This window comes from Colletotrichum paranaense (genome assembly GCF_030867605.1).
Source record: "Colletotrichum paranaense strain IMI 384185 chromosome Unknown Scaffold_17.1, whole genome shotgun sequence".
In the NCBI taxonomy this organism is placed as follows: Eukaryota; Fungi; Ascomycota; class Sordariomycetes; order Glomerellales; family Glomerellaceae; genus Colletotrichum; species Colletotrichum paranaense.
The window spans coordinates 19,919-34,496 of record NW_026848975.1 but is presented as its reverse complement, the minus strand read 5'-3'; the positions used below and the strand labels follow the sequence as shown (position 1 = coordinate 34,496).

Genomic DNA, 14,578 nt, shown 5'->3' with positions numbered 1-14,578 from the left:
AAAACTTACCACGTTCTCATGACTTAATTCTTAGCCCGTTATTGTTCTCACTTTCAAGGGTGCTCCTTTCCCCCATGAAAGCATGAACAAAACAAATCAGAAGGATAGCAACGTCGCGCAAATGGGATAAAACGGCAGCGGAGGGCGGTTGCGCTAGTTTTATCTCTGTACCTTAACTATCTTTATGTGTCATTAACTAATCTTAGACGATAAGCGCAATGAGGCTTTTGTTGCTGTGGTAGAATTGGAGGCTCTGCGAGTACTGCTAATCGCATCAAAATAGAAGTTCAGAAGCACTGAGTGACGTCCGATAGCAATGATATAATACGTGTAACTTAGTCTTGTAAACGTTTAGTACTACTGTGATCGTTGCAAGTGACTTGGCCAGTACCAAGAATGTTACAAGCGCCACCTTTCCTCAAAAAGGATTACTAGATGGAATGAAACGTTCTCGATGTCGGTTTGCCATTCCAGGAAACTATATGGATGCCTTCACCCAAGGCTTCTAAGCCTCAAGGCCTCTCGCTTCTTGACCGACTGTTTCAGACCAGATAGAACGAATCTTTCACTAGGAATCTAGCAAGAAAGGTCTGCAGATGTCATTCAACTAGATACAGCTGGTGAAGTTTTCGAATACACGATGTGCCGAAATGGATGCTCCTTAGACTTCGGAACCCGTAACGGCTCGGTAGCACTGCGACTACAGATAGTACTCAAAAGTCTGGTGTACATAAATACGGCTTACTGTCGTTTATCAGATCATATAGGTGTTTTTTAGCCTGCCATTACAGCGCTGACATAAGCTCATAATTATACCTGATGGGCGAAAACAAGAAGGATCGTACATCGCTGTGAAGTTTCCGGGCACATCGAAGCCAAGCCTTCGACATCCGTGGCCAAAGATTTTAACCTGTGTGTACTCGTTCGAGTTTCAAAAAGAGTTTATGTTTCAAGTCCATGCATAAAGTCCACTTAGTTGTGTTTGAGACTGGCTCAAGCATATATAGCCACACTTGGATGTAAGTTGATAGCAAATAAACCTGTCTTCGACGTGCTGTCGAAAGGGCTCTTACTTCCACGCCCCATTTAGGGCTACTGTGATTCGTTGCGAGCGGTTGTAATTTGAAGAAATCACAAAGCTCTGGTCAAGACTCTCTTCTAGACTACCGCAGCTGCGAAATCAGGCCTTCCACTTAGCATCGGTGCATGTGATGCAGGTCATACGAGACGGGCTTGGAAAAGCACCATCATGATGTGAATGAATGACTTCCGAATGGGGATTATTGTTTCAGTTACAATGGAATGACTTGACTTGAGGCAATTCAGTTGGTGTGAATACACTACTTGAACCTGAGAAATCATACTTCGTCTGGCTTGTTGATGTACTGTGAACTTGGAGGTACAAGTATCAGATTGTCTGGCGGTTACATAACATTTAAACGAACTCCCCAGCATTTCAATAATGATTATGACGTGACGAGAGATTCATAGAGCGTATATCATCGTTGACCTACCCTTCGATTGTGTTGCAAAGGGCTACATTAGCTCTGCCCATTCGACGGTGCTTGAAGCACTAATATGGCAGATCAATACCCATTTATGAAATAAAGCTGCAGAAGCTCTAGGAGAGAACACAATTTTGATCCAAGTATCGCAATACTGCACGCGTTAGTCCCAGAGTTTGGGGATAAGGTTGCGGGAGTGATTCGCAAAATATCTAGGTTGAGCCTCTCAAAGTGGGAGATGATGGGCATTGGCGGGAAACGTCGGGAGAAAGGATGCCGGGCACTAGTTGAGGGTAGTTGGAGACAGATAGAAATGATGGTTCACTTCACTGAGAGTTGACTAATGGCGCTATGGACCTACATATTGGTCGAGCTGCCTTTTTCGCAAGTCGCCTGACTCGCCGATACGAGGTTTTGCAGTCTCGCAGAACCTCTCAGGAGAATAGGACGGTGGTCTGTGTATTTTACGAGGGTTGATCAGGCCGGCGCAAAGCTGGACGCTGGAAGAGCAGATGGCAGGCAGAATGTGGCGTCAGGTGGAGTGTCAGCAATATGGTAGGTAGAAGAGTGTGGCGTGGCTTTCCTCACTCTTACTCTCGCTTTCAGCTGTGTGAGTGAACACTCGTGGAAAAGCTCAAATTATTACGTAGCATCAATTGTCCCAAAGCAGAGGTGAGCGCCGATGACTGAAAGGGGAATCCATCCTGTTTGAAGCTATTTGGTGATGTCATGCGTAAAACATGGGTTAGCGTTGCAGCAGTACTCCGTAGGGAGAGTGAAGCAGGGCCGGTGCTGCTTCAGTGTGCTTCAGGTTTGGTGTTTTTGGTAGGGGGGTTCGCGGGAGCCAAAGCATAGAATACGACTACGGTGAAGGCGGAAGGCGGCAATGGTGATTGAGATGAAGGGGCACTGAGAAGCCGGGGACTCTTCAAGAGTGATGGCAAAAGGGACTTCCTTGCTGATTTTAGAGGCAGATTGATTCAGTAGGGAAGGTTGCTGGGGTTTCTTTTTTTGAGAGGGGTCGGGAGCTTTTGCGGCACTGGAGGGAGGAAGTAAAATAGCCAAAGGATGGGATGACAGTTTCGGATTTTGCTGATCATCGCTGTCAATCCGTACAAAGCTACGAGCGTACCCAACACGCAGAGTTGCGTGAAGTGTTTACGGGCGGGAAATGATGGGATTCGATTTGCGACAGTCTGATTGTCTGGAGGTTGGTTGTGTGGGTGGATGATGCTTGATTCTGTGTGTTTGCTTTTGATGGACTTGGTTGCATGTGGGCCTGACGATCACCGGCCCCCCGTCGCATTTTGCATGACTGAGGACGATACTTTTGTTGGAAAAACAGACTTCTGTCGTAGCGTTGACTCGGCAGCCGTCAACGACCTGGTGGTCGGAGCATTGTCGGTGAGGACCCGTGTTGCTAACGAAGTCGGTTCTTTCGCTGTTCGCGAATGCTGTCGCTCAGGTACGGATTACCGGCGGGCACGCATTCGTACTAAGTAAAGTGAGACGAAGAGGTTGGACGACAAGAACGACAATCGAATGGATGGATCAGCGAGGGCGGGGGGGGGGGGGGCTAGTGGGAAGTGAGGGTCACGGGCTTCCAGGAGAAGTGGTGGGCTGGTTTACTGTGTATACTGCAGTAGGTACTCCGTACTATGTAGAGAGGGGCGCAGCCACACCTCAAATAGACAGGTAAGGCGCCAGCGGTCGCTCAGCCAACCACGGTCTGTCCATAGGCCCGGAGGGACAAGAGCCAGTCAGGGCCTCGGCCCACTAAAGAAACATTCATTCAGACTCGTGAGTGGGCACACTCAGTTTGCGGTCAGCGATTTGTCGCTGGTCTTATTTAGATTGCAGTCGCAAACGTGTCCCAAAAGTGAAGCCCTTCGAATACGTCCGGTTGGTAGACGAGTAGCTGGTGTAAGGGGGACGTTTAGCAGTGGTGACTCGAGTGCCGCCTAGGTACCTTGAGCAAAGCACCGGCTGCTTTTCGGGGATTCATTCATCTGCGGTCTCTGCACAGCCGCTTCCTTATGCACCCAACTTAGGTACTCTTTAGCACCTTGGCCTCCGCCATCTCCAACGGTCTCAGCTGTTCTCAGCAAAAGGCATGGATGATGGCCCAGGTTTAAGTATTGTACGGTAGAAAGGCAACCAAGGTAAGGCAAAGTCCAAAACAGAGAGTGGTGTTTGCATCTCATGAGCTTACTGTGTACAAGTACTGCGTACGGCTGGAGAACGAGAGGCATGGATCAGTGGCTGCACAGAAAGGGCCGCTCTTTCCCTTGTTGCCCCGGCCGGGGACTCAAAATAAACCTGCTTGGCTCGGGCTGCCTTGCTTTTTCCCAGCTTTGCAGCGGGCCTTTTGCCCCCCGTCACTGTGGTGTGGTATGTGCCTCTCCTTTCCCCTAGTCTGCTTTTATTTTTCACTCCGAGAAAACTACCTAGTCGGATACCAGGCGGGTCTGGTATTGCCTGGGCTTAGGTTTTTAAGGTGCAAATGCAACAGCATTCACTCCACTCTCTCAGTCTGATCCCATCATCCTAAGGCGCCCCCCTGTCCTGGATGACGGCACTCGGCAAAGCAGATGGGGTCAGGGAGGAGTCCCGTGAGCACAGGGGCTGGGGCTCGGAGGGGAGGCAGGTATAGCTAGGTTCCTCCTCCCCAGATTCCAGCTTGGAGGGACAAGGCTGGGCCGTTGTTATCGACGCACCATTCCCGTTGTTGTCGAGACTCATGAGGCCATATATGGTATGGAGAACGGGTGCCAGTGAAAGGAGGCGGCGACCAAACCAATTTGCCAAGGAAGGATATCTGTAAATGGCTATGGCAGTTACTTCCTCCCGTGAAAATGCCAATCTGTCCCCAATCTGTTCACACAAGGGAAGAATATGGCTGAGGAAGGAAGCATTCACGAGAGGTTACGGTACCTAGGTACGGGGTGCTTTACATTGTAGGTACCTTTGCTTCAGCTGTGCCTGCCCCCGTTCCTGCCATCCCATCCTGTTAGAACTTAAAGGCCCCCCAATTTGTCTCACACGCGGCGCATTTTGCCTCTTTTCGCAAGTCCCGCGGTATACATAGAGTCTTCCAAGGTACCTACGTATATCGTCGTTGCAGCTTCGGTACTACGGTACAGTCCCTCTCCACTGATTGACGTCGGGTCGTCCATTGTCTTCATGGGCCAAGATTGAAAAGCCAACATCCACGAACACAAGACCACCCAAGCCACCGCTCATCGTGCTACCCACCTTATTGTATCCGTATCATTCCTTCTTTTCTGTCGAATGCCTCATGCCCGACGCCGACAACAATCCTTCCAAGCCTTGTCTTCAGCATCTCCAAGGCGAACCACTCCAAACAACGATTCCTCCGGCTCCCGCTTCCTGCGCGCGCACCCCGCGGGCAGATACCAGTACTCGAGCTCCTCGACAACACTTGGAGACGGGTCGCAAGCCAATACGAGCAAGCGCAACGCCAGACAAGGGAGCCGCACGGGTGTACCAAAATACGAACTTCTTACCTGGCGCTGCTGCGGGCGAAACACCTAAATGCCCAGCCAGATTTTCCGCGCCTAACACTCTCGGGGGCTTGCTTGCTCACCATTCTCGCTCACACCCCATTCACCTCAACATCTACCTTTTTTCTTCCCCTTACGGTTTCTGGCGGAGCGAAGCCCATTTTGACGGTTTGCAATCTCCATACACCTAATCCCACCCAGGGTTTCGAGACAGTCATCTCAAAAACGCGCGATTCCTCGCCTCGATATTGTCGCACCGGTAATTCCCCAGCTTCCCGCTGCTCGCCGGTTCGAATAAACAAACGTGCCAAACGTCTCTGCGACTGTCCCACGAACTTCCTTTGGTACGCTCAACCATCGCCAAACTCGCCGCAACACCACTTCTACTAGGCGGAGGCGACTAGCTTGCGTCGTCCGCCTGCCGGCTTCTCAATCCGAGTCACCGGGAGACCTGGTGCACGGAGGTTAGTGTTTCTTTCCCTGCTTCCCATCTGCATCATCTGTTCTCCATGCACCTCTTCAATTTGATGCGGTCTCTTCCCGATCTCGCTGCAGTCGCTACGCTGGAATGATTAGGCGGGCTTTTACACATGCCGATTTCAGCGAGAACCGCACTCACAATTAAACAGTTGTTGTTCCGAGACATTTTGAAATTGCACCCGCATTCCTGCAACCGCCGCACGCATTAGCCGGCCATCCTCCAAAGTCGACTCCCGTCTACCCAGCGTCCCTCGATTTCTCCGCTTCCCTCATCCACCACAATCGAGCAGAACTTCTTGGCTGTTGGTCAGTCAACCATTCAACCCACGAGGGTTGCGAGACGTTACCTCGAAAATATACATCCTGCCCGAAACATGCCACGATACGACTTTGAAGACGGCCGCGATGCCGAGCGAGAGCCCCTAGACCAGGCTTATCGGTCTCATACCCCCAATCCCCCAGAGTACTACCAAGATAATCAGTACCACCACGGCGCGCCTCATGAATACCATCATGATCACCAGTACTCCGAACCCAATCATGACCCGAACTTTGGCCGCATGAGAGCTGAGCGGAGGAACGATCGCCAAGGACCACCACCGGCTGCTGTCGGTGCCGTGGGCGGTGCCCCTACAGCATACGGAGCTCATCAAGCCGTATCCCCCATCGACAACTCTCCGCAGGTTCCGGTGCACCGCGACTGGGGCCCCGATCGTTATGCGGCTCCACAGCAGAGCAATCTGAATCCGAATATCACACCTGGCGCGGATAACTTTAGCGACACGGCATCAGGAGGTATGGCTGGTATCGCTTACACCGTCGCCGAACGTAACGCCAGGGAGAGCGGGGTTGGTGCCATGAGAAGTGCTGGCCAGACCCCGCGAGGACAGTCTCAGCAGCCCAGTGCACCACCGCAAGCTTACAGTCAACCGGGAGGCGACGTATACGAGATGAGCAATGCCGTCCCGCGTCCTTACCAGGGTAGCTACCAAGGCAGTCTTCCGGACCGAGACTCCCACTCCAGCCTGACGGCTCTCGGCGGAGCTGGTGCTTCTCCGGCCAGGCTATCCCCATCTTCGAGCCCATACGGCTACAACGACTATTACAACGAAAACCCCTACTACCAACGACACCCCCAACACCTTGGCGTGGTGGATCCTAACTCTATCGCGGACGATGGTGATGATGGTCTCGACTACGGCAAGCCCAAAAGTGGACGAAACTCGATGCTTAGTCTTTCCAACAGCGATCGAACAGGCAAGACGAAAGCAGCTGGCGCAGCTGGCGCGGCTGCTGCGGGAGGTGCCGCAGCAGGATTGATGGCGAACCGAAATCACAGCGGCTACTACGACCCCAAGGGAACGGCCGAGTATCAAAACGGCAGCGCCATTGACCTCAGCTCACCAGAGAAGAAATCAGAGTGGATGGCGCAGCAAAACAAGGGACGCAGAAAGTGGAAGTGTTGCATTATTCTCGGAGTGATCCTCCTCATCGCCGGTGCCATTGCTGGTGGCATTGCAGGTGGATTAATTTCTAGAAACAGTCGCGACGGCAACAGCTCAGGAAATGGACAATCAGCAGACGACGACAAGAACTCCAACGGTGACCTCAGCGCCGACAGTGCCGAAATCAAAGCGCTTATGAACAACAAGGAACTGCATAAGGTGTTCCCCGGAATGGACTACACGCCTCTCAACTCCCAGTACCCCGATTGTTATCACAATCCTCCTTCACAGAACAACATCACCCGTGATCTTGCTGTTCTCAGTCAACTGACCAACACTGTCCGCTTGTACGGCACAGACTGCAACCAGACGCAGATGCTTATTCACTCAATTGAACAACTCAAACTGGAGGGCACAGTGAAGATCTGGTTGGGTGTATGGCAGGATGGCAACAAGACAACCAACGCGAGACAACTTTCCCAAATGTGGGATATTCTGGACCAGTACGGAGACAAGCATTTTGAGGGTCTCATCGTCGCCAACGAAATTCTGTTCCGGAAGCAAATGACCGAGTCGGAACTGGGGACTCTACTCCAAGAGGTACGAACCAACTTGACCAGCAAGGGACTTAGCCTGCCTGTGGCAACTTCAGACCTGGGCGACGACTGGACGGCATCTTTGGCGTCAAAGAGTGACTACATCATGGCCAACATCCACCCGTTCTTCTCTGGAACCAACGCCAAGGACGCAGCCATGTGGACTTACGCATTTTGGGAGAATCAAGCCGGTGGATTCTTCAAGTCGGACAAGAAGAAGAACGTGATTGCCGAGATTGGTTGGCCAACCAAAGGTGGCACAAGCTGCGGCGATGGCACTGCTACGGGCTGCCCCAATGCCTCAGTTGCCGGTATCGACGAGCTGAATGAGCTGTTGGACAAGTGGGTATGTCCCGCTTTGACTAATGGTACCAACTACTTTTGGTTCTCGGCCTTTGACGAGCCATGGAAGATAATGTACAACGAAAAAGACAAGAACTGGGAGGACCAATGGGGTCTGATGGACGTCAACCGCAAGGTCAAGTCTGGCGTCGTTATACCGGACTGCGGCGGCAAGACGGTCTGACACATTGATGCCAGATGACTGTTACGAGACTTGATGTATGGATGGATGAAGGATGATAGTCAAGCCCTGCGTCTGCTACTCAGCGATACGCAGCACTGTACATGACGGAGTACTCTGGAGTTTGGGGGCCTAAACATGCCCGGCTTGAAAGCTGCCGGCATCATGGTATGATGTTTTATACCGTGTACACCATGTCGGTGATTGTTCGTATGGGTTAATTCACACTGTATTTAGCATTTGATTGATCGGAAAGAATAGATTAGTTGAAATGCTTCGTGTGCCTGGTGATATGACGCGACTCGTGTTCTCAGGTTGGGCCCCCCCCCCCCTGCCCCCTCTCGATTGGCAAGCGCATCAAATCAAGAATTTCGACGCTCAGGCAACTTGTATCGAATGTAAGAAAGCCCTAATACGGCACTGGGATCTGCGTCATGTCATTCGATGCAGTGCTGGGGCTCTCGACCTGTGTACCTCCAATGCGTCCGGGACAGGCAACCGAGGACAACACGGGCCGAGGCGGGGAGTGCGGGGCGGGCCCTGATCGACATGATTTCTTCCGACATCTCCGGCTGGGCCAGGGATTGCTTCATCTTGCTTCATCCACAGCACTTGACCTTTTCAAATTTGCATCATTTCAACGCAGCTTGCCCCTTCTGTGGTTACATTCTCCCCAAAACCTGCAGCAGATTGTACAATTTTCGCATTCCCTCGAGCCTCGCGCCCTTGGACAGAGACCGTGTTCACGGAGTAACCGTGATGAGGGTCCGGGCGCCGCACCCTTTCCTCTTATTGTTTTTGGCCAGCAACAGCGTCGTAGAAGGAACAATGAAGTGGAAGAATCTCACGAGGCCGACGCCCAATGTCCCGCTAGCGCCCGTACCACTTCCTGAGCCTGGGGCTACGCGGGATGGCGCGGAGATTGTGAAGCAGTTGACGGGGTTGTCTCGGTCGAGTATGAGTGGTGACCAGGGTGCGAGACTGGATCTTGTCAAGGTTATTGAGCTTGAGGGGGAGTTATGGGAGCCGGAGGGAATTGTGAGGCTTGCGGGTAATGGTATGGAGGGGAATGACAGAGAACGGGATCCAGTGGACGTTGATGAGGAGGAGAATGGTGATGAGGAAAGGTTCTGGGTTTCGGCAGGGGAGTATACCGTCCCGACGGAGAAGTATCCTGACGGAAAATGGATTGATGGGACGGATCGGAGTGCCGGGGCGGGCTTTGCGCATTTCGTGGTGTTTGACGGGCGCGGAAGACGTGTTGGGGACTGGGTTGTTTCCGAGGAAGGGGACTTGGAGGTAAATCTCGACTCAGATATTCTTTTCACCCCAGTTCTCTCTTCTTTAGGGGCCTGTGTCACTTTGCAGCCCCCTTGAAGTCAGACGGATGGCTAACGAAGGATATAGTATCATAACGGAGGGATTGATTTTGATGGGCGACATATTTGGGCTACGCTCTCGCAGTACCGACCGAATTCGACAGCAACAGTGGTGAGGCTTAATCCGGTCAGCGTGGAAATGGAGAGGGTCTTCCAGGTGGCGGATCACCAGGGTGGGATCGTGCATGATGTCCACAATGGGACGTTGACGACATTGGGGTGGGGTGGGAGAGTTGCGAGGAGATGGGATATCAGCAAGGCCGGGATGACATGGGAGGGCGAAACTGGCGGTGGGATTGGAAAGGGGGAACAGGCTCAACTTGGCAAACGGGGTGAAGTGGATTACAATGGGGAAGTCGACGGACCTCAGACAACAATCGTGAATCCTTCGCACTGGATCGATTACCAAGACTGCAAATCTCTCGGCATCGTCGACGGGAGGCATCTGATGCTTTGTTCCGGCATCGCGACGCTGGCGCCGGGGTTGGAGGTGGGTGGGTTGGCGATTGTTGAAGTGGAGGGGATGGTTCCTCTGTGGGAGGTGCCGTTCATGGAAAGAACAGGGGTTGTGCCGTGGACGGGGGATGAGGACCACATAGAAGCGAGCATGAGGAGGAAGAGCGTGTTGATGACGAAGAACCCGATGGATGTTGCTGTCGTTGGGGGACGAGTGAGGCTGTATTTTGCGCCGGAAGAGGGCAAGAGTAGAATTTTTGTTTATGAGGTACGTGAGGGGTGATTTGTGAGGACGTTGTGCGTGTGCTTGGTGTGGTGTTCACCTTGCCAAAACTCTTCACACTTGTTTTAGATGGGGAATGAGAACCGTCGGGTTGTTCATATGTATCCTTATTTATGTCTGATTGGCAATTAGCCATGATGAGCAACTGTTCCGTTTTCATACGTAGTCTTCATAGAAGTTCTCATCAATGGTGTCTCGCGCTGCTCTATTGGTGCTCAATGTACGATGTAGACGAAATAAACGTCGTTTCCGCACTGAAGCTTCCTATTCATACTTGGCACGTAAAGATTTGGAGGACGTATTCATCGTAGGTGTCTATGGATGGTCGCCAGGGTACCCGGCGAAATGAAGAGGATATAGGATGCTAATAGACTCTGATCCTTGGTAAACTACGCTCGCAAAGTTGTCAAGCCTGTTCGTTCGGGAAAGTTTTGCTGCACGAAGATGTCCCTCGAGGCCGTCAATGGGTTCGTTGCTGTTGCTGACTGTGAGAGTGACAGACGCTTCGGGGAAGTTTGAGATGATTGAAGAGTCTCAGATGTCGTCCTGCTGAAGAGCGAAGTGGACATCGTGGTGGATGTGAGATCCTCAAAGAAGATGGAGCGTTAGACCACGCCTAAAGCTGTCGAGGATGTGGGATGTAGACACACGAAGGGAGGAAAAGGACAAGCTTTGTGACTCAAAACATGCGCAATTTCAAGCAGACCATCTGTGAGATGACGCTTAGTCATGCTGCCATTGCTCTGCAACATTCGTGCTGCCAAGATCTTTCCGTTTGTGGCATGTAGAATTGACAAAATCAGGGTTTAATGCGTTAATGGATATACGTGTCATTGCATTCTGGCTCATGTGCTCGTGTGGGCATGGAACCATACAGAATGAGAGATCCATTCGGCTGAACAAATTTCCAAAATTTTGGATTATCCCATGTCGTAAACAAGCCGACTTGATTGAAGAGCAGGGAGCAAGGGAGATGAACACCCCTGGGTCCTCCAGAAAATGCTAGTCGACCTTCCTATGAGGCAACGGCATGTCTAAGAAAAGGCTGCTTTTTTTTTTCTCAGACTGTATCTTGACTCTCATATGCATGTTCCGCGAGAGTCCTCAGAATCTGACACGCAAAATGATCACAGGCTGAAGCATCACTCAGCACAGATCGCCATAGCATCTTATCCTAATCACACATTCCTGTTCAGAGAGTTGCGGCTCGGGCCGTCGGATGAGTTGATCTACCAGCATTCACCCAGTTTGAGAAAAGCTGTTTTCGGTATTCCCTGGTAAGAACAAGAAGAAGGAATAATAGCTGGGATGCGTGGGTCTTGGTGCCTTCAGATGAGCTTGTTTCTCCGGTTGACCATGTTGATGTGCGTCGTAGCCCGGCGTGGGCCGCAGGTGCGCTTGCGCAACATCTGAGGGAGAGGTGAACAGGGCACACGGATGGAGCCTTTTGGCATCTTCCGAATACGATCCAGAGAGGCCTGTGACTTCATGCACTCGTGTCCCCATCCTGTGCACTAGCGCTACTCTCTGCGATTCGGCCCGTCTGGGAAAGGCCTTGATGCCTCGACTTAGCTTCCTTTTATTTATTTCTCTTCCCTGTTCTATTTCTTTTTCAATCAATCATTACTTGTGCCAATGGAGGGTCTAGCACGAATGCAGCCGAACCGAAAGAAGACGAGAGACAAAAGGCTGCAAGTCTGGTCTCAAACATAGAGTCATGGCCTAGAAGTAGCACCCGGGTGCAATAATAGGAATTATAGATGTACGGGAGTTCAGACTGGGAAAACCGGCCGTAGGAGGTGAGGGAAGTTTGAGCGAAGGGGACGATGAGCCCCCCTAGCCCGGTTGGTTCTATGACACTGTTCAAAGGGATGAGACAGTTTATTGGAAAAAGCATGACCAGGTGTTACTCCAACAACAACATCGTTCCCAATGATCAAAGCTGGCAAGCGCAATTCACCAATCAAACGTGACGAATTTGTCAATGAGGGCACGGAAAGAACTTGAGCTAAGACAGAGTCAATAGGGGATCTGCAAAGCTGCATGCCTAGATCTGAGCCATGTTCGTTCCACGGACTGTGCCGAGGTTTAGCATCGACTCGTCCATGACGATCTTTTGATACTAAACTATGGAAATAAGCGCGAATCAACTGGGCGTCCGCAAGTTTGTTGTCACCTATGCTGCTCCTGGACGAGCTTATTAGTTCTCCGAAGTGGTGATTGGGCACTTGAACGTATAGCATAGCGAAATTAGACGTCATAACAAGGGCGCAATACCACGAGCGTTGCCGACGGAAGTCCTTTGTCCCGCGCGATAGTCTGAACACTACTCCCTTTTCAGACAAGACTACCTGAGAAAATGCTGATATTGGACAGCCACTGCATGGATGCTGCGTGCGTGGCGAACAGGAATAGCATGTCGGTAATAGTTTGGAATCGTTTTTAGCACACGGCCAGGTTCTTTTGTCGTGCCCTCCCGATCCCCAGACATGTTATTGCGGAGTACATATCCGGGGAAAGTAGAAGCTCAATAGGTACTATAGTGTCTAGTGGTTACGCTTCAGCGCCGTTGACGACGCCATTCCCGCGGACCGATACGCTACACTCGGGATCAAATCTTCCCGCACAGCCGTTTCCATGTCGCTACCACTACTAAATATTCCCCGGGAAGAGTGCGTCGACGAAGTGTAGTGGGCATTTATTTTGGAACTATGTCATCATTCCGAGATTTGTCTCTGTTAAATGTAGTCCAACGGACTATGTCATTCAAATAAATCGGTTATAAAAGTCACCGTCTTCTCATCACCTCAAGCCTTCGTCATCATCCAGAGATTCTCTAGCTATTTCTTTGGCCTGATTTTTCTTCTCAACTTCACATAACACGGATACTTACTTGCTGCTTATTTGCAATGAGGTATCAATGTACATTGCCAGCCTTGCTGGCCGCCTCAGCAGCCGCATTTCCATCTATGGCAACAAAGGAAGATCTTGAAATTTTGATCAAGCGCAACGCAGAACCTGAAGCCAACCCCGAGCCACAGATCCTCGGCGGAATCATCGGCTCACTCACCAACACCATTACCGGACTCCTCGGCGCTGTGGCTCAAGGGGCATTAAACCCTGCAAACAAGCGTCCCGAACCAGGCTACGACTTCATTGCACCTGGCCCCAATGATAGCAGAGGACCCTGCCCGGGTTTGAATCTGCTTGCGAATCATGGCTACCTGCCTCGTGATGGCCACGTCAACTTGGGCCAAGTAATTGAAGCCACTGCTCGCGGGTTCAACATGGGTCCTGATTTGTCAACTATCCTCGGTGTTTTTGCTGTCCTCACGGACGGAGATATCGCAACTGAGTCTTTCTACTTGGGATCTGGCCCAGGGAATGTTGGCGGATTGAACAGGCACTCAACAGTCGAGGTGAGACTATGAGTTGAATTCTGTCTCGTGGCACATGTCTAACCTCCCTCTTAGGCCGATATTTCACCTAACCGAGAAGATTTCTACAACGGATGTGGCGATGCTCACCACCTTTCATCCCGTCTGTTCAAGCAGAACGTTGACATCGTAGCGAAGAGCGGAACGAAGCAGTTTGATCTGACCAACATGGGTACACAATACCAACAACTGTCCATGTTCTCTCAGAAAAACAACCCTTACCTCTACTACTTCCCTTTCCCCTTGATCGTCTCTCTTGGGGCTTTTGCCTTCTACCCTAACGTCAGTTGCTTCCTTCTCTCTAATTCTCTAGTAGCTACTAACATCTGGCGTCCAAGTTCTTCAGCAATGGCACCTACGGACTAGGGGGTGTTGCCAATTATGAGTCCATCTCCTCTATTATCGGGGCCAAGTACGACTCCGCCACGGGGGAATTCCAGTACGTACCGGAAACATGGCCCGCCAACTGGTACCGTCGTGCAACGCCGTACACTGCAGTTCAGACAGTGCTGGAGGGTCTCCTCATCTACCTCCGCAACCCTGTTACTCCGGCTGTTGCGCAGCTTGGCACAGGAAATCTGAATGCCACAACTCTGCTGTGTGATGTTTACCAGGGTATCAATTCACTGGTGCCACTCTTCGTCGCCGGGACTACGGAGCAGGTGGCTGCCGCGACTACATGGGCTATTTCCAAGCTTGACCCCTACTTCGGCAACACCGTTCTCGGTTGCCCAACCAGCGTTCTCTCTCCAAACAGCCCTAGCATCTTGTTCCCTAATGCCAACCAGCAGGGCGGTCCGCTCAATCCCCCTCCCAGTGTGGCCAAGCATATTGGCAACAACGTATACTACAAGACGTACTTTACTTCGGCACCGGTAACACCGGCGTGCTGAAGTATCCACGACAGAGCATACAGTAGAATAGTTCTTTAATGATTTTGTGCTTCTTCA

At 51.4% G+C, this 14,578-nt stretch overlaps 3 protein-coding genes across 3 annotated transcripts; all 3 read left to right on the top strand.

Moving 5' to 3' along the window:
• Nucleotides 1–5,883: 5,883 nt before the first annotated feature.
• On the top strand, nucleotides 5,884–8,076 carry CPAR01_14809 (endo-beta-1,3-glucanase; the record flags this gene model as incomplete). The annotated part of the gene is made up of 1 exon (XM_060499059.1): nucleotides 5,884–8,076. The coding sequence occupies one exon, from the start codon at nucleotides 5,884–5,886 to the stop codon at nucleotides 8,074–8,076; it is 2,193 nt and encodes a 730-aa protein (XP_060341984.1).
• Nucleotides 8,077–8,901: 825 nt separating this feature from the next.
• Nucleotides 8,902–10,191, top strand: CPAR01_14808 (uncharacterized protein; the record flags this gene model as incomplete). Its single annotated transcript, XM_060499058.1, has 2 exons — nucleotides 8,902–9,372; nucleotides 9,481–10,191. The coding sequence occupies 2 exons, from the start codon at nucleotides 8,902–8,904 to the stop codon at nucleotides 10,189–10,191; spliced, it is 1,182 nt and encodes a 393-aa protein (XP_060341983.1).
• Nucleotides 10,192–13,160: 2,969 nt separating this feature from the next.
• On the top strand, nucleotides 13,161–14,521 carry CPAR01_14807 (uncharacterized protein; the record flags this gene model as incomplete). Its single annotated transcript, XM_060499057.1, has 3 exons — nucleotides 13,161–13,610; nucleotides 13,665–13,910; nucleotides 13,967–14,521. 3 exons carry the CDS (start codon nucleotides 13,161–13,163, stop codon nucleotides 14,519–14,521), a joined length of 1,251 nt encoding a protein of 416 aa, XP_060341982.1.
• Nucleotides 14,522–14,578: the final 57 nt, after the last annotated feature.